The following is a 19,998-nucleotide window of genomic DNA, read 5'->3' as shown; positions in this document are numbered from 1 at the left end:
GAAGTGGGCACCAAAAGGAATGCATCATCCTCCAAGTTTTCTGATGTACAAAATCTGTACACTGTTCTTGGCAGCCTCTGAAAAGCATTTTTGAATGCGGTGGGGAGCCAAACACCTTTTCTAGGCTCTGGTTAAAACCAGTGCAAATAAATAAAAACCAGTTGTTGATCCACACAGCAGAGTCCTGCCTGCACTTAGGAAAGGTTACTTTATCTCCAAACCAAGATCACTGGAAAGTAACTGACAGCTCCAAGTGGGGTACTTGTAGCTTCTCTCAGCTCTACCTAATCTCACCTTTACACCCATCCCCCTTCTATCAGGCTGAAACCAGTCCAGGCTGTAAATGGAGCCAAGTGCAGACATCACCTTTCATGTCAAACACACAGTAGTGCGCTGGTCAAGGCTTAACAACCAGCTCTTTGTGGGAGGGGCATGTTGGTAGCATTTGGTTACTTCATTGCTGTAAATACTCCCATCACAGCCAATTTTAAGCTATCAGCACTTTAACAACCAGCTCACAAGATTTCTGTATATTTAACACGTGGCTCTTGCGAGCTGGATCCAGGACACAACAATCCTAAGACTAAGAGATTCATAGGCTTAAACTGGGGCTTGTGCAGGGAGGGGCAATGGAGGAGCACACTGTTCTCCATAGTAAAGAGGATGAACTGGGCAGTAATGGATGGTCAGCAGTGGTCTCAGAGGAGAGGAAATCCGTCTGCTCTCAAGATTTCTACCTTTCTTCCTAGCATCTGAGAACAGCAACGTGGCAGAAGGCCTGGGATTTTTCAGACTTCAGGGCACTCAGCTTTGCCTTTAATGGAAAACCAACCTGGGTTGTACCAATGGAAAGAGATAAGTAATACCAATACTTCTGCCTATCTCCAATGGCCAGAGGAAGTAGAAAGTAGCTGTTTCTTTTTGGATCTCCCTGCAACAATACCACTGAATGTGCATGTTTTAAGACCAATGCATAAAGTTAACAGTAAAAAGAGATCAAGTGGAATGAATGAGCCCAACTCATGCTAGTTTCTAAACCCATCCTTCCTAACTGGCTGGAAAGGGAGGTGGGTATAAGATGCACACACCACCCTCTCTCCTGGTATGAAGAAACCCCAGAATAAGTTCCCTAGTCCAAGAGTTCTAGACTAAGTAAAAAGCCCAGTGGCTGTTTACTCTATATCTCTATATGACCTGGGGCTACTCTTTAAGCTGCCAGAACCTCTGGTTTCCCCATTGCCAGTTGGGACCCATCATGGTTTTAAGGAGGGCTCTTCCAGTTGCAAGGAACAGAAGCTACTCAAACTGGACCAAGTGTAACAATGTGTTGTAAGAATGTAGGCTCATTTAGGATTCTAGAGCAAGGCATCAGGTACATGCAGGAGCTCAAGAAAAATACACTGCTGCCAGGATTGAGGCAGTTTTCTTTCCTCTGCTTCCAAAGAGATTACTATTTGCTCCATTCTCCTCCTCTGAAGACAGACTTCCTTGTGTCTTTAAACTTGTACCCAGCATGTCATGGTCACCAGTCATTGCTCAACATCAGGAGTTCTCATGTCGTGTTCTCAATTCTAAGCGTGACTTCCCTTGGAAATCAAATTTATAGGACTGAGAAACTAACTGACCTACATTATGTGTTTAAGCCAAGGCATGTGTCACAGGACACTGCCTTCTGACAGTCTTTAGCTTTGGTGTCTGCCCAGGTATGTTCCTCTTGGCTATGACTAGAGAAGCAAGTGGGGAGAAACACATGATATGAAGGATTGCCCTTTACAGGGGCAATGGGCAGAGCCCACATAGCCCTAGGGCCTCCCAAGACTGGCAGACTGGACACACTAATGAATACGAAACAACGTAACAGACACCTAGAAACTGCCAGCTTTTTGCAAGGTGTTGAAGAAATCCATAGTGTAATACTATATTGTCGATTTCTGAGGATGGCAAATTTTATAAAGTACATGAATAAGTATCATGTAATTTCATTGAAACAGCATTAGAAGCATTCTTAGGTCCATCTTACAGATGAAAACATGGATATGCAGAAAAAATAAGTAGTTACCTCAAGTTCCAGCTGTTAGGCAATGGCAGAACCAGACTTCGTGTCAGATTTTCTGACTACAGATCCTGTGCTCTTTCCTCCTGGGAAAGGATCAGACAATAAAGGTGGGGAGAAAGGACAGAAACACTATGAAGGTTTATCTAGAGCTCAGGACTTAAGTTTTAAGTGAAAGAATAAAAAAAGAAAACTGTTTGAAACAAAATAAGTTTATTGGCTTATGTAACAGATTTTAGGCGCATCTGGACTCATGACACGGACCACTAGTATTCTTTTACATTTTTATTTATTGAAGTGGAGTTGATTTACAATTTTTTGTGTTAATTTCTGCTATATGGCAAGGTGATCCAGTTATACATATATACACATTCTTTCTTTTTTTAATATTCACTCCCACTATGGTTTGTACTAATGGAACATAATGGAAAATAATATAATACCACAGGACATTGAATATACTTCCCTGTGCCTTACAGTAGGACCTCGTTGGCTGCCCACTCTGTACATCACAGCTTGCATCTGCTAATCCCAAACGCCCAACTCCTCCCCCTATCCTCGTCCCCTTGGCAATCACAAGTCTGTTTTCTACATTATGAGTCTGTTTCATAAGATAGGTTCGTTTGTGTCATATTTTAGGTTCCATGTGTAAGTGATATCGTGTGGTATTTTCTTTCTGGCTTCCTTACTTAGTATGATAATCTCCAGTTGAGTCCATATTGCTGCAGATCACATTATTTCACTACTTTTTATGGGCGGCTAGTATTCCTCTCTATATCTGCCACGTCTTCTGTATCTGTTCCTCTGTCAATGGATATTTAGGTTGTTTCCATTTCTTTTGACTATTGTGAACAGGGAACATTGGTATCACCTGTCTTGGTATCACTTCAAGGGTTCCCATTTCTTTGGCAGACTTCCCTGACAAAGAGACAAGAGGACCACTAGCAGTTCTCATGGTTTCAAATCCAGAAAGAAAAAAAAAAAATCTCTCATCACAACAGTCCAATACAGAAACTGGTTCTCAGACTTCACTGAGTCCTGGGCCCATTCCTGGGCCAACTCATCACTTTGGCTTGGTAGCTTGCATGATCTCATAGGTCTGTCTAGGGTCACAGGTTCATCACTGGATGCAGGGTTGGTGTCTGTCTACCCCAAATCCTGGGACCTGAGATTAGGGGAGGGCTGGGTCTCTAAAGAAAAACTGAGGTGCTGTTACCAAAATAAGGGGTAATGGCTGCCAAACAGCTATCTCCCTTGGGGTGGAAAAGGCAAAGAGCATTTGAGCCTGAGTGAACCTCGGCGGTGGCGGTGGCGGGGGGGGGGGGGCGCGGGGACCACAAATGGGAGTCAGCACACCACACTTGAATGTGGACAGAGAAGGCGCCCAATTAATACTGACAAAGAAGTGAATGAATGTTGGTTCACACTGTCATAGCATAATGAAGACAGGGACCCTCTGGAGCATAGGATACATAAAGGAACGTTGAAGAAAAGATGCTAGATCCATGCTGGGAAGCACCCTTTGAAGTGCCATGCTGTTTTTATCAGGCCATGAGAGTTTTTGAAGGTTTTTTGATCAGGGGTGTGCCATGGTCAAAATTTGAAGAAAAAAACACTAGAAAATTTTAAAGTGCTATACTAAGTGAGAGCATTATTTTTTTGTGGGCCAGGAGTGCTCTCCTTGCCTGTGAAGGCTTTTGCTTGATCTGAAAGTCCTTAAGAAAAGAAAACCACAAACATGTCACTGGAAAGAGTAGCAGCAGGCTATCCTATCAAAGCCTGATTAGATATACCCTCCCCCTTTCAGGGCCTCGAAGTATGTAGCCCCACCCATATGAAGGTGAAGGTCTGAACTCCAAGACACTGGAGTTTCTCAGACTCACATCTGTGGGATGGTTGAACAGGTCTGGGTGCGGCCCCTGGGGTGTGTGAACATCTTTCTTAACCAAGGAGCACTTGATGGAATGCAATTCTGAATCATGATTAGGCATGATTTATGGGCATTCATTATTCCATCTGACTGGGGGGTCCTCGATGAGAATTTCAGGGTGAAATGTCTCAACACTGATGCATCCCCAGGATGAGTCAAATCATCAAGTGATGACTTGAATCAACTGGGGATGGAAGAGTATGGACAGAGGGCTCTGAACGACACAATTTCTTCCTATTTTATGTGGAGCCGTGGCTGCTTCTGTCCAAAACAGAGAACAAATGTCAGAATTGAAAAAAAAAAAAAACAACAAAAAAGATATACTTGCAGAGCTCAGGCATCAAGGTTTATTGGTGAACTTATTCCAGGAGTGATCACACTAGAGTAGTCCTGTTCATTTTATATTGCTATGAATATTTAAAGTCTTCTGAAGCAACTTTTCTAAGAGGTGCACTACTAAAATCTTTATAAATACTCAACAAAGTATGAGGGCTTTCAAATAAAGAGAAGTGGCAGACAGAGCTCACGGGAGTCATCTGAGGATGGGGCAGGGGAGGGGACATTTACTGAGCTTCCCTGATACAATGAATTCCCCTGCTATGACCTGGAGGCCTTGTCCCAGGACAAAGTCCTGGGATTGTGGATCTCACTAGGTCCTGGACTTGTTCCTGAACCAACCAGCCACCTGGCTGGGTGGATGTGATGATCTCACAGGCCCAACAAAGGCCACAGGTTCACCACTGGATCAAGGATGGATGCCAGCCCACCCAAACTCATGGAACCTGAGTGGGTGACTCCCCAAAGAAAAACTAAGCTGCTGTTAGCATTAGAAGGGGTACTGGCTGCCGAGGCGGCAAAAACAACAAGAAAGCCCTCAGGGTGAGAAGACTGAAGTACATTTGAGGGCTGAAGCTCCTGAAACCTTCCCCAGGGTTGGGGTAGTGTAGGTGTCTGCCTTTTGAGGTTGAATCTCTGCTCTGTTACTCATTAACTCAGTGACTTTGAACAGGTTACCCAATCTAATATTTGGCTACCTCTTCTGCAGGAGAGGGTACCAACAGTACCTATTTGATAGGATTGATTTGAGGATTAAATGAGATTATGCATGTACAACAATTAGTATAATGGAAGTGCTCCCTAAGTGAAACTGAGTCATCTTGACATGTAACAGGTCAGCCCCACTCCCTAGAGGAGACTTGGGTGAGAGTCTTACTCAATAAGCAGATTTTAGTGCAATTCAGATATTTTCCATCTGCTAAGAGCACTCACCCATTGTCTGCTTTTAGTTCTCATGCTCTTTCCTCTCTCTGAATTTTTTAAATCTCGTGAAGCTTAAGAGGGGGTTAAAATGCCCCAAACTCTCTATTTTGGTGCATTAATAGAGCAGGCTAGAAACACTGGTTCTCCCACAAGAAGACACATGCTCCTGGGATTTCCCTGGCAGTCTCAGAAGAGCCTGAAGGTCTGTCGTTAGCAGCTGGATCAGGGTGGGAAAAGGGACCATTTTCAAATTGTTAGATTTTTTTCTTTTAATTGCACATTATTTATTCTTAGCCAGAAAAATATGGCTGAGCCCTCTGCAGGGACTGTTTCCTTGCTGTGTCCTCAAGGATGCTGGGACCAGCCAAAGACTGCAGCTGGGGTCGCCGGGGCTGCCCAGAGAACCGGTAGTGTCTGCACAGGGTTACACAAGTGGGGAGGGGAGCAGTTCACCTAAGATGAGTGAGCAAAGGGCTCCTTGGAGGAAAGGTTTTAACACCAAAACATCCTGTTCTTACTCCAGCCACTGAAAAACCAAGCTGTACTTTCTGAAGGGCTCACTATTGCAAAGGGCATAAAGAGGTGGTTGACATAGTTCTAAGGAGGAAGGGGGCTGATATGGAGAATTGAAGAACCAAGTCAAAAGTGGAAGGAAAATCTTACACCCCATTAAAAAATATATATATTTATGTAAAATCACATGGATCTATAGAGAAATTTTTAAAAATTAAGAGCATATGGGCTCCAAAAGCAGACCCATGTTGAAATTTGTTTCACCACTTCCTAGCTTGTGTGATCTCCCTGATGCTCAGTTTCCTCATCTATAAAATTATAGTATTTCAGTTCAGTTCAGTTCAGTTGCTCAGTTATGTCTGACTCTTTGCGACCCCATGGACTGCAACACGCCAGACCTCCCTGTCTATCACCAACTCCCGGAGTCCACTCAAACTCATGTCTGTTGAGTCAGTGATGCCTTCCAGCCATCTTATCCTCTGTCGTCCCCTTCTCCCCCTGCCCCCAATCCCTCCCAGCATCAGGGTCTTTTCAAATGAGTCAGCTCTTTGCATCAGGTGGCAAAAGTATTGGAGTTTCAGCTTCAACATTAGTCCTTCCAATGAATATTCAGGACTGATCTCCTTTAGGATGGACTGGTTGGATCTCCTTGCAGTCCAAGGGACTCTTAAGAGTCTTCTCCAACACGACAGTTCAAAAGCATCAATTCTTTGGTGCTCAGCTTTCTTTATAGTCCAACTCTCACATCCATACATGACCACTGGAAAAACCATAGCCTTGACTAGACGGACCTTTGTTGACAAAGTAATGTCTCTGCTTTTTAATATGCTGTTTAGGTTGGTCATAACTTTCCTTCCAAGGAGGAAGCGTCTCTTAATTTCATGGCTGCAGTCACCATCTGCAGTGATTTTGGAGCCCCACAAAATAAATTCTCTCACTGTTTCCACTGTTTCCCCATCTATTTGCATTAAGTGATGGGACCAGATGCCATGATCTTCGTTTTCTGAATGTTGAGCTTTAAGCCAACTTTTTCACTCTCCTCTTTCACTTTCATTAAGAGGCTCTTTAATTCTTGCTTTCTGCCATTAAGGGTGGTGTCATCTGCATATCTGAGGTGATTGATATTTCTCTCAGCACTCTTGATTCCAGCTTGTGCTTCATCTAGCCCAATGTTTCTCATGATGTACTCTGCATATAAGTTAAATAAGCAGGGTGACAATATACAGCCTTGACATACTCCTAGTACGTATAGCATTTCATTCACATATTTTGAGGATTCAGTGAGTCAGTACATGTATAGTAGTGTTTGGTACCTAGTAAGACAGTGGTAAATGTCAGCCGATATTGTCACTTATTGAGAAGACAGAAGCCTAATGGTTAAGGGAGTAGGAGTACCATTCTCAGGAAGCCCTTATTTCCTCGTTACAATCATAGTGATCTCACCTCTCTGTTGCTTTGTCTTTCTTTCTCTCCCTTTCATGCCTCAGTCCTTGCTGTCCTTGTGCTTGTCCACACTTTTCCATTTGCCTAAGTAGCAAACTTCTATCCATCTTTCAAGATCATCTCCAATGTCACTTCTTTGTGAAGATTTTTGTGGTATCTGTTTCTCAAAGAGAAAGAATCAGTCTTCCCTGGGGCCCAAGACTACCTGCCACATACATGTGTAGCAACAGCACACGGTAAACTCTGTTTCTTGTACACTGGTCATCAACAAGGCCAACTGTTGAGTTCCCTGGGGACAGAGATCATGATTTATACTTCCTGGTCTAAATAGCTCCTGGCACATAAGAGGTCATTGTCAAGTGTTTGTTGAATGGGAGCATGAAAATTGAGGGTGACTGCTCTAAAAAGATGGCTCCTCTCTAAGGAAATACAGAAAGGAAATGGACCGAAGCTGCATCCTGGGAAACTTCAGCTGGACACAGAATTCCCTTGGTGAGAGTGTTAGATACCAGGCCCAGTTCCCATGGGACTGTGTGGAATTTCCTCTAAGGGTCTTGAAAAAGGAAGACTTCTTATTTTAGGGATGATTCTGATGTGCGATTGCTTCAAGACAGGTCTCCAGTCTGATCTGAAGTTCATAATACCACCCATAAGTAGTTCAGATGACTGAGAAGGGTCTTGGCTCTCGGTCAACTGGTCATCCAGATGGTTTCCTGTGTTAGGCACTAGCAAGGAGGCTGGGAAAGAATGTGGCTGCATGTGTCTGAAAGGAGACTGAGAAGTCTCTCCCACAAGCCTGAATGCTGGAAGACAAGCAAGTGGAGTAGCTTGCCAAAGACCACAACGTTACTGTGTGTTCAAACACCCATGTCTAATGATCCAACTTCTTTCTTTCAACTAGAAGTGTAGAGAAGACATGAAGGAGGGATCAGAGTCCACAGCAGTGCTCTCCTGCCTCCTGTTACTAGGTAGCACCCCCAAGGGCCATCCAGCATCTGCCACATGCCAGGTGCCAGGTCCTGTCCTAGTGGAGGTATTAAGAGGGTGACATACAATGCCAAACATCTGATGACAAATAATGAGTTAACTTTAGGTAAAAAGTACTTTGAAAGGGCAAAATGGTGTGATTAGGAGAAAAAGTAGAAAAGAAGGCAGGTTCCCCTTCACTGTCATCCCTTCACCTAACACTAGCAAGGAAGGCATTACTTTCCCACATTTTTTAACAGATGAAGTTTCAGAAAACACAGAATAAAGCTAATAATAAAGTATTTTCAATAATCTACTCCCCCAAATGCAAAAGAACATACGGCTATAGTGTTTAAAAAAAAAAAACAACCAACTTTTAGTTTTAGGATGCATAGAAGAACAAGAAGTTATCAAATGTGATTTGGTGCTTAGAGAAAGGCCCTATGAATTCACGTCTTGACTGATTTGCTGGTTGGCCTCAGGAAGGCCTATTGGCTATCTGGGTTTTAGAGAACAGAGGCTGGGGAAGGCCTCCTGGAGTCAATGACACACGACACTTTACAATACCCAGTGTGACAGGAGTTGCCAAGTGCTGTGGGATATAGTGAGTCGAGTTTGATCATTTCAACCAAAAACCATCCTGCTTTGGTCCCCACTGGCTGACAATGGCCAGGTAACACAGGATGACTTCCTGAAAGATGCAGCCTGGCTGGGCATGGCTGCTCACTCTCCCAGGCGATGAGCCTGACCCGCCCTGAGCAGGAACTGTGTTGTTTAGAGGCTCCCTTGGCTGCTATGTAGGCTGAACTCAGGCAATCCTGACTTGCCTGGCACAGTTAATGAGTTGTAGCTTAGCACAGTGCTATTAAAAGCAGGGTGAGCCAAAGACACTGACACATTTGGGTAAGAGAGACACACAGTATGAGTGGAAGTTGAGACAGAATCGAGAAAAGAAGGAATGGAAACCCTGATTTAATTCCCCAAAGTGCAAATGTGCTTGAGATTTAAGAAAATCTTTCATTTACGTGATTTCAAGTGTCAATCAAGTCCATGTCTAATCAAGGTGCTCTTAGGATCAATCATATGGCTGGAAATAATAAGTGAAAACACCAAACCAACCACAAGACATGACACAATTTGAGCTCTGTTCTGAGCGGGCAGTTAAAAGCAACAAGAAAATGAAAAACATCTTTCCCATTAAAGAGATGTGAAAGCGGAAGTGAAGAGAGTCTGGTGGAAAAACCAAGGACACAGATATAAGATACAAATCTGTACATTCATTTCATTCTCCGTGTTGGCAATAGTTGTCTACATGTGCCACTCAGGTCTCACCCAGGTACCCTGTGACCCCACCCATGTATGATGCTTCTGATGCCAATTTTCCAGGGCAGGGTATGAGCTCAGTGAAGGAAGAAGGTGCAGTGAATCTGTGTTGTTCCTGTGGTAAACCAGCCCTTCCTAAGTGGCAAACAAGGACAGGATAAACAATTCACATGTGACCCACATATTCAAATCCCTCAGAACCCAGCACCTACTCACTCACCTTCTGCTTGCCCAGGGCAAGCTTCCGGAATCAGAAGCCTTGCCCTCCATCCCCAAAGTCCTGGCTCCCTTGCCCTCTCCTTTTGGCTCCTCTGCTCTCACAGCAGAAGCTGGGAGTGCACTGTAAACCTGGCTCCCAGGCTGCAGCTCAGGATGTACCTGGAGGGGATGTGATGAATGCAACAACTCAATAACATGAGCTGGCCTGGGACAACATGTCACAAGTAACTGATTTATTAATACAACCCTGGGAGACACACCCAGCTTTGTGACAGGACTGTCTGCACTCTGGCTCTCTAGTTATTCCAGACTGTTAATGGGAGTTCCAGAAAATGGTTGATTTGACAATTGAATTTAGGAAGAATAAAATATGTTTCCCAGGAGATAAATTCAGAAACAGTCATTGGAATGTGACTCTTTGCAGCTTAATTGTAGTTCACGAGCAGTGGAACTCTCCCTAAAGGAAACCAGAGCTACCCAGAGCACATCAGAAATTAGCACAACGGTGCTGCCAGGGACCACAGGAGACTACACTTGTAACTTCTGATCATGGTCTTTGCTTATTTGAAACAAATATAAAAATATGCATCACGTCAAAACAAAACTTTGTCAGAAATTCAAGAGACAAACATACCACCAAATGGAAAAGTCATTTAATTCAAAAATCATACTTCCACTCATTTCACAGAGATTGTCACATAAACCAACCAAATGTAAGAAAGCCAAGTTTCAGAGGCCACTCAACAGAAACTATATTTTCTTTATAGATATGCTTAGTGACGCGAACGCAGTTTTTTCTTGTTGTTGTTCTAAAGCCCGAACATGGTAAATTGTTTTATGAATAACAGGGGAAAAGTTCTATTCTAGTCACAAGTTACTTTTTAATTAAGAAATAGGATTCTACACACCAGTCAATATTCAATACTGAATTGAAGTTTAAAACAGTGCATTTATGGTTTTTAAAAAAACATTAAAGTGCCATTTTTAAGTACTTTATTGATATTATATCACACAGCACTTTATAATATACTCAAAGGTAGCCTAAATTATGAACTAAACATGCAAATATTTTCTTCAAAGTAATGGACAAAATGTCTTTTAGAGTGCTTGTGAACACTACCCTAGTATGAATGACTGACTGTTTATGAGTTTGATCTTTTTTATTCCAACATGACTCTTAATAAGTTAATAAGGAATATAGCTGTAGATAGTAACCATCTGATAAATATGAACAAAATTTCAAAATGGCACTTAATTTACATCTTTGATCGTCTATCAACAGCCTCTCTTGTTTCTGTAATTCTCAACCTTTAAATCTTAAAGGCTGTCAAGGCTCAGCAACTGCCAGCTTATGTGGGTTTCTAGAAGAGAGTCTGTTTCGTTATATATGTAAATATGAGCTATACACACACACACACACACACACACACAAACACATACTAATACATATACACTTAAGAATCACCAGATGAATCTCTTTTCACAGGTACAAGGTTGACCCTGGCATCTGGATACCCAAAGAAGCTGCATGCAGGGTCTGTTTGGACAGTTCTATAGAAATGGTTGATGTGGAAAGGTGCTGAATGTCTTGGCCCCTCCAGGACTGCCCAGGTAATTCTGACGCTTTATCACTACTCTTGGTTCTCACTGACTACACTCAGTAGAATTCTGATGTAATAGTAATTGCTATACTTACATGGGTCCAGGACTGTGCTAAGGTCCTTAGCCTTGCTTGCTAAGGCATTCTGCCTTGGAAGATGTTTTCATCTTGTAGTGGCCTGTAAAACTTTTGTAAAATATTAGTTGTGACCTTTTCATGTGATAGATTTTCCCCCCTATTAAGAATTACATTTATCTTTCTTTAAAAAAATCCACAGTTCTTCAGCCTGGTTTATCCCTTTCTGCTCCCAGCATTACTTTACACTCAATCCTTTTCTTCTAGGAATACAAGTCCTCCCATTAGGAGGCCACATTTTAGCCAGGGCTGGCTCTGGATGATGTGCCTTCTCTACACAGCCTCTCCCTCTGTTCTAGGAAGTTCCTTAGTTAGACAGGTACTGTAGGCAGTGAAAGGGAAAAGCTAATCATGACTTGGTGGAGTCTGGTCTCAGGTGTGCTCAGGTTTCTGCAAGGTCCATTACTCCACGGCTATTGTCACTGGGAGGCTACACTTACAGAAAAGTGATTCTGCACCCAGCACACCAGCCTGACTGTCAAACACATTTGAAGCATGACGAGATACATTTTTTAAATGCTGACACAGGGTGTGTGAGAGGACACCCAGCTGGAGTGGGGCAGGGTTGTCTAGGTAAACAATCACTGTCAAGTTTGCCAGATATGACAGATAACTCCCTAGAACACCTAGGCCATTCCTTTCAAAGTCAGGTAGTCAAGCGGCTGTTGAGTTTCCTCACTGCCGGCTACCTACTTGGGTAACAGGATTGCTCATAAAACATTCAATGCTAGGGGAACTGCGAGTGCCGTAACAGCCACTGTTGTACCCAGGAGTTCTCTGTCTATAAAGCTGAGTGGTCCAGATTTGCTTCTTTTGGAAACAGAAGCCAGAAGATGAAATGTGCCAATAGACAATCATGAGTAGTTGATCACGTTACTTCAGCCTATTATTTCAGTCTCACTACTCCTCAATCATGGATGTTTTTAGAATCTATAGTCAAAATAGTTTTTGGCGTCACTGGGGTTGCTGCTTTCAAGAGACACAAACTCTCATGGCAGAAGGACCTCCATCTGAGCTGTAGGCAGGGCATACATAACTGCAGAATCTTGGCAAACCTGAAATGACACTGTCACTAGCATGATTTTGTGTCGCTAATACCAGCTGGCCAATACCTGATTGTTCCATTTTCTCTCTTTCTCTCTGCCTCTCTATCCAAAAAGGACTCAGCAAGAGGACATGAACTGGAATTATGCTGGGGAGGGGGGGGGGGGGGGAAACACCAAAACCCAGTTTGGTCTGGCATAAGGAAATACATATTGTCTGTAGAAATACTAAAAAACCAAGCTAAAAACTGACTCCAATCCTGGGACACCATGGCTGGCAGTGCTATGCAGGATCCGTGCCTCTATGTTCAGATTTGAAAAGAGAAGAGAATATCATCAGTCTTGAGCAAGTTAGGACTTTACTTGCCTGGGGAGTTGGGGGAAGAATGTGAAACTAATTGTCTTCTCAAGATATGGTATTCTGTAGCTATGGAATTCTGGGAGTACCTGGAGGAGGAGTGAGAGACTGATCTTGATGTCTGCAGAAGACTCAGGCTATGTCTGCCAACCTGATCCCAGGGCCTTCCAAAAGCAACATGAGACTCCTGGGAAAGCTCAGAGATTTTGGTTCATAGTATTCCACTCTGATACCCAGTTCACTCCCCTAATCTGCCCTAACATTGCTTCTTCCAAAAGACAAGAGTCAGAAGTGAGGAGCAAAGGTAGTGGACGGCAAAACCCATTTTTCAATCTTTAAGTTCCTTCTTTTTCATTGGCTCATACTCTGAACAGTGTCTCCAGTTCTGTAGCTGATGGGGAGGAGGGGAGCCTGGCCAAGGAAAAGGAAGCAGAGCAGCCATCTGTCAGGGTCCAGCATTGTCCAGAGAAGCCAGGAAAGGCTCTACCTAAAATTCCCATTTGCACCAGTCCAATTTCCCTCAGCTTCAAATCAGGGCCAACTGAGGAGGGAGGGACATGCTTCCAAAGTGGTCAAGGCGGGGCCAAATGTTTACAGGTATGCTTCGGTAAGGAACTCTGAAAGCCAGGGTCTGGACCTTCTGGGTGCCCCCACAGTAGCTCCAGTTAAGGTTCTGATGGGGCAGGGGATCTAAAACGTCAAATGTATTAAAAGCGTTATGTTTCACTCTAGTTAGAAAGCACAGTGGTACAGAGTGTGCTGGTCCCCTCTGCCCCCTGTGAACAGGTCCCCAAGCTGTTCAAAGTCTGCAAGGAGTACATGTATGCTGCCCCTGTGTGCCTTTTCTTCTTGGGTTTTCAATAATAGCTTCCCTGAGTCCTATCTCAGTCTTCTCCAATCTTAATTCTTACTCCCTCATCCATTGGTAGTGTCTTGCTTGCTCTGGGTTGGGTAATAGCTGTGTCATCCCTGAGCTGATGGAATGAATCACAACAAACTCCTATTACCTTTAAAGTCATCTATAAAGCTATAATAGCACAATCTCCATCCCTCTTTGGAGTTTTTTTTCTTATTTTGGAGCCAGAGGAAATCTGAGATGAATAAACATGTTTAGTGAAAAAGGAAGAAGCAGCATATCAAGAACTAAATATCCTAAGCCAGTTGTTCTTAGAACCTAGACACAGAAAACATTTGCAAATTTTAGCTTGGACTTGGTTATAAAGCCTTATAAGATGTGCCGGAAGAATAAGATACAAGGAGCACACAACTATCCCATCTTCTGTCCTGGTACTTTGGGGTACCAAGAAATACACCTGAGAAGAAAAATGAAAAAAAAAAAAATCTAACCCTCGGCCTCACCTGTTTAAATCCTGAGCTTCATCTTACTACTGGGTAGGAGTTCTTGGAAAAGTTAATTGCCTGAAGATGCTCTTTCCATCTCCAAATCCAAAGCCCAAGAAATGCTTAAAAAAACACATCTGGATAAAGAAGACTGAACACCATTAATGTGCCACGTCCACCACCAAGAACCAGCAAGAATATGTGGAAATATCTTCTTCCTCAAGGCAAGAGAGGGGCTGACCTTGGCTCTCTCTGACCATGTGTCCCCCTCTCTGCCTCATATACACACTTGTTCAGCAATCAAAGCTTAAATGCGTGAAGCAACTAGCTTAAAGAATATCAAATATAAAACTTTGCCATATAGTATTTCAAATCACTCTATTTACAAATTTATCTTTTAAAAAAATGTAAAAGATACAGTAATTCAACACAATTCAAGTTTTTCTTTTCTTCTTTAAAGTTCCCTCAAGAGGAATTCCAGAAGCAGGACACACTCTGGAACAAGGCTGCCATTCCTGAAGGGCTCGCAGGGAGCTTGACAGTCCCTCACTTTGGAGTTGGTCTGCCCAGAATCACTCTTGCAGGGACATTCAAGTGTGGAAAATACTTGGACTCTCTTCTTTGGAAGCCAAGTGGAGTTGAAATGTCCAGGCCAAACTTCCCCATCCAAGGTGGTCTTCCACAAGACCCAGCCCCTTCTGGTCCAGGAAATCCTCTTTCTCAGAAGGTACCCTTCCCACCTTCCATGCCCCAACCTTGTGGCATCCTCTAAATCACAATGGCTTATGATATTAGTCTCACACCCCAAAAGCCTGAGAAACAATTCCCTTTTTCTGAGTGGCAGTGAACATGTATGTCCTTTTAAACTGGAGGCCATGGGGTTATTAGCTCAGGAGTCATGCCTGAAAACCTCCAGGCACCAGTGCTGAGCAACCCAGGGCATGGCCAGGGGGGCTGGTCAGTGGTAGGCTAGAGGCAGGCAAGGGCAGGGGGAGGGACAGGTGAACAGGAAGGAATGAGAGAGATAGAGGGTGTTCCTCTTTAGGAGGCAGCATGTTGCCCTCTAGAAAACAGACACGAGTTGCATGCAAGAACAGAAATATTAAGCCTGTATGTAATTTAATCTCAAGAGGTTACTAGAGTTTGCTCCAAATATATCTTGGTGCTGCTGAAATTCATCAAAAAGGGAACAGTTCTCAGCTGCTATTCCATCTGCCCCCAAGTAGACCTTGTTAATTAAGTCAGTTAGTCGTGTCCGACTCTTTGCAACCCCATGGACTATACAGTCCATGGAATTCTCCAGGCCAGAATACTGGCGTGGGTAGCCTTTCCCTTCTCCAGGGGAGCCTCTCAAAGCAGGGATCAAACCCAGGTCTCCTGCATTGCAGGCGGATTCTTTACCAGCTGACCCATCCGGGAAACACAGAACTTGACCAGGTTGTTGGAAAACCATTCAAAAAATGACTGAAAGGGGGAGGAGGCAAAAAAATATGTCATGCAAAGATTTTGAGTTACTTTTTGGTTTGGTTTAGAGGAGGCTGGGTCGCCATGGTTATGAGGTGATGGCAGCCCTCGGTGGCAGAGAAGTTCCCAGCTTGGAAGGGGGGCCCTGGAGTGTTTGTGTTCTCTTGCATGAGAGGACCGGACAGAATTCTGCTGATGCTGGGCCAATGGCTGCTTTAGAGATGGTGAGATTGGATCTTGTGTAACCAGTGCCGTGACCCCTCTCCATCCTTCATGCAAACAAACAGACCCAGCAGCCCGGAGCACTGCGGGGCTCAAGTATTCAGAGGTGGGATAGAGTGAGCGTCTACTGTAAACAAAAGCAGTGGACCCAGCCTGGATCTCAGGCCACTGCCCAGCCCTGTCAGAGCTGGCTACACTGCATGCTCTTGGGGACTACTTGTATCTCATTTACTTCCTTTTTCAGAAGGTTGGGTTTTGGATGACTGTGAAAACAAAATGAGCACACCCCATATAGGGTGCTAAATGAGAGACATGGCTCTGTAAGCCTTTCTCGTGGTAATCAAAATCACATGGCCTCCTCTGCCAGTTTCCTTCTGTTTCTTGCAGCATCACCGCATGTCAGCTGAGATGATCATGGGGATGTGTGACACCAGAGTTCAGGAAAACGTTCGTGCTGACAGGTAGCAGCAGAGTCAGTCACCCTGTATTTCTCAGCGGCAAAGAGCAATGGTCCACAACACTGGAATCAGCAGTTGTTATGGATACAGTGGAAAGCTCAGCAGTTCTGCCAGGGCTCCTGGTTAGAGGTACTCCACGTAGTTCTCAGGTATGAGGCCCGTCTTTCCATTCAGAGTCCCCTCCAACCAGCCAGGCTCCTGGGATGGATGCACTGTATAGGAAGCGAGGAGAGAGAGAAGATGACGTTACACACAGGACAAGGTAGGGGGGATATGGACTGCGCTTGTGTGGAGGAAGCTTACAGATGAGTGCCATTGCTTGTTAAGGAACATAATTCTTGTACTTGTTTAAACCAGAGGTTTTTCACCCATTGGGGAACCTGGTGAAGGTGATTCTGAACTTTCTCCATAATTAAAAGGAGAAAAGACACAGACACTTAAATTCTACTTACAATTTTAGGAGTTTCATGGACTTTGCAAAGTTCCTGATTTTAACTATAAAGAAGTAACATTTCAATTTTTTAGGATAGAGGCTAGATTTTTAGAGATCACAGTCATGATATTCCCTCTCTATTTTTACCCAGGTATCCATCCATCTATGTGCTCATCTACCCACCCAGTGCTGACTATGTACCAAAGTATCCATGGAGGACTGCTGAGAACCAGTCCTTAAAGATACCTAGCTCCTAATAATTTTATTTCCCTTCAAATCCTGACCCTCTGCTTCCAATTTCCTTGCAAATTCCCTCTGCATTTTTAAAAAGTATCTTACAGTCTTTGAATGGCCCTCTCTTGTTTCCAACCATACCCTTCCTTAGTCTTCTTTCTCATTCTCTACAGTTTTCCTCTTTCCTATATACAAGTCTGAGAGCTGTCCTCTCCCTCTCTATTGCAATTTAGAAAATTTCTACCCCTTTGATTTTTCCATATCCAAAGACTACATACCCAATGTTCTGTGATATGACAATCCATCTCCATGGAAACCACTGTGACACTGTAAAAATTACACACAATCTAGCTGAGTCCGCAAAGCAGTCAACAGCAGGAAGGGAGAAAGAAGGGATCATGGACTTGGGAGAGGGGGCTGTTCATGTTTGTGAACTGGGAATATACAAATCACTCTTGGGTGAGGCAGGACATTTGCTCCTAACATTTTAGGAAAACACCAATTTTTCCAAGATTGTTTGGAGAGAATGAATTCCCCTCATTCCCTTCGTAGGCTAATTGAATGACTTCCTGAGTTCATTTTAGGAAAGCATTTCCACCCTCAACACTACAATACAACTCTAGTTTCGGTCTGTAGGGAAAGAACAGAGACCAATGAGACTAAATGGAGAAGCAGCAGAAGGATTGCCACTGAGGCTTAAAGATCAGTGCCAACCTTGGCTAGATTCTGAAGGCTTCTGTAGGAAAAGACAAGGTCAAACACCTATGAGCTGGCCTCCAACATGTTTGCATGCTTTTGTTTCTCTAGGAATAGATCCAAGTAGCAAGGGTACTTTGGATTCATGATACCACACAAGGAGGAATCTGGGAAAGAAGTGCCATGAAAGAATACAACATAGCTTAAAAGTAATGCAGTCTCTCCAATGACCAAGCTCTCTCAGCCCACCACTGAAACGCTAGCACCCAAACACCCCAGCTTCCTGCCCATCTATCCCAATATCCAGCTGATATTGTCAAGATTACTTCAGTTTCTTCAACCTATCAAGTGGTGATTAAAAAAAACACACACACACACAAAAACAAAACTCTCTTTCCCTCAGTGGATTCTTTTGGAGGTTCAGGAGCCAACACGGAGAAAGCACAGTAAATGCTCAGCATGGGTGAGTCAGCAGGGGAGCCTGCATCATTTGACCAGTAGTTTGGACTGGTCAGTAGGACTTTCCTGGTCAAACTTGAGTCTCAACAACCTGGTCTCAACAACCACCTAAGCTGGGGGAAATCTCAAATGTTCAGAACCCAAACCAAACAAATCAAACTCACTCCCATAAACTAAAGACCTAGAAGGAATAAATCAACACACAAATTAAAAACCCGAAAAAGACATCTCCTATTTAATAGCAAAGCTCCTCGCTGAGTTGCTGTTCTACTGGATGCACTGAGTCCATCTCTTTCAGACTTTCTCTGTTCCTGTGTTCAAACACAGCTCAGGTGCAGAGATGGTAATGTGTGCAAACATTAGAAATGGAATTTGCAGAATAAGGGAAGAATCAGAGGGGACACAGGAGGCCCTCCAAACTAAAGAACGGGAGAAATGCCATGGGGGATGGCAGAGGATGCCGCAGCCTTTGGGTCAGACTGCTGACACAGTGGAATCAGCAAGTTAGGCTTCACTAAGGCATGGTACCAGACCAGTGCAACAGAACCACCTGCACAGTTATTAAAACTGCAGATTCCTAGGCCTCATGGCATATGGGTTATAGCAGAATCTCGAGGAGGGGGCCCAGGGATCTGCATTTTAACTCATTCACAGAAAGTTATGACTTCTCTGTGTGAAAATGCCCCTGCAACGAAGTGGTAGAACTGACGAAGAAAAGAGGCAGCCCCAGAACCTCCAGCTTTCTGTCATCTTTTGTTTCCCTTCCTTGCACTTCAGGGCTCAGTTGAAGCCCCACCTCCTCCATAAATACCGTCATGGAATGCCATCTACCTGCTCCCTCCCTTCCCCAGGCTCCTGGAATGCTCATCGTACATACCGCATATTATTCATAGGTCTTATTAATGCTGTTCAAATGTGTTAAGCTTGTTTTCCCTAACTAGTTTTTCAGTGCATTTTAGTCTGTATTCTATCACTCAACATACTTCACTCTCCTCCGGTGAACTACAATGAAAGAAGCTAACATCTACAAGTGGTGACTAGGAAACAGCCATGGACTCAGAGACAGACTCATTTAATCTTAAGGATCCTACCTTGTACTACTATTACCCCTATTTCATAGCTGAGGAAAAATTAAGGCTGAGAGGTCAACTGATTCATGCAGGGGCACCATGTTAGAACCAGAATTTGAACCCAATTTGTTTGATCCCAGAAACCAAGGCTTTTCCCACTATATCATATCCCTATCCAACCAGAGGAGGTGATCCTTGAGAAGAAGAATGATGGTGCCCATGGAGACTAACTGGTGGGCCCTCTGTTAAATGCTTCCCCTGCAGGACCTCTTTTCATCTTCACTATAACTACAGAGTTGCTCCTGCTGTTATCCTCATGTTACTAATGAGAAACAAAGACTCAGAGAAGTTAAACTTCTAGTTCCAATTACAAAGCTGGCAGATGATGGAGATGAATCTGAATTCAGGACATCTGTCTGACCCCAGGCTCTGAGGCCTTAAGTACTACCACTCTGGCCTAGCCTAATGCTCCCCAGACACTGAAGATGCTTGTAAGTACTTGTTGGGTTGAATCACACCAACATCCAGCCTTCTGAATTGTACCAGTGTCCCTTATGCTATGTAAACACACAAGGTGTTGCAGTGAGCTGCCTGGGCAGCTCTCCAGCCCAGCAGGCATTATAACAAATAAAAGCTGCTACTGACATGGGTGTGCTTACTGCCAACTACTCTCTCTCAGCTCAGTCCATATTCACATCATACACCCCTGCTCCAGCAACTCACGCTCTCCCGGCTCCTTCTCTCATGATGGACAAGGAGCAACTGTGTGCCTAAGATC

General features: G+C 43.8%; 1 protein-coding gene across 4 annotated transcripts in view; it reads right to left on the bottom strand.

The window, feature by feature from the left end:
- Window positions 1-10,338: 10,338 nt before the first annotated feature.
- ARHGAP26 (Rho GTPase activating protein 26) overlaps window positions 10,339-19,998 on the bottom strand; it is a 482,086-nt gene continuing 472,426 nt past the window's right edge. For all 4 annotated transcript variants that reach the window (XM_004008912.6, XM_012178663.5, XM_004008913.6 and 1 more), the window contains one exon: window positions 10,339-16,540. In XM_004008912.6, the coding sequence (XP_004008961.1) occupies window positions 16,452-16,540 (89 nt within the window). In that variant the 3' untranslated portion in view covers window positions 10,339-16,451. The remainder of the gene's footprint in view (window positions 16,541-19,998) is intronic.

Source organism: Ovis aries, chromosome 5, assembly GCF_016772045.2.
Source record: "Ovis aries strain OAR_USU_Benz2616 breed Rambouillet chromosome 5, ARS-UI_Ramb_v3.0, whole genome shotgun sequence".
NCBI lineage: Eukaryota > Metazoa > Chordata > Mammalia > Artiodactyla > Bovidae > Ovis > Ovis aries.
Note: the sequence above shows the minus strand (reverse complement) of the source record. Positions and strands in the feature narration are given on the sequence as shown.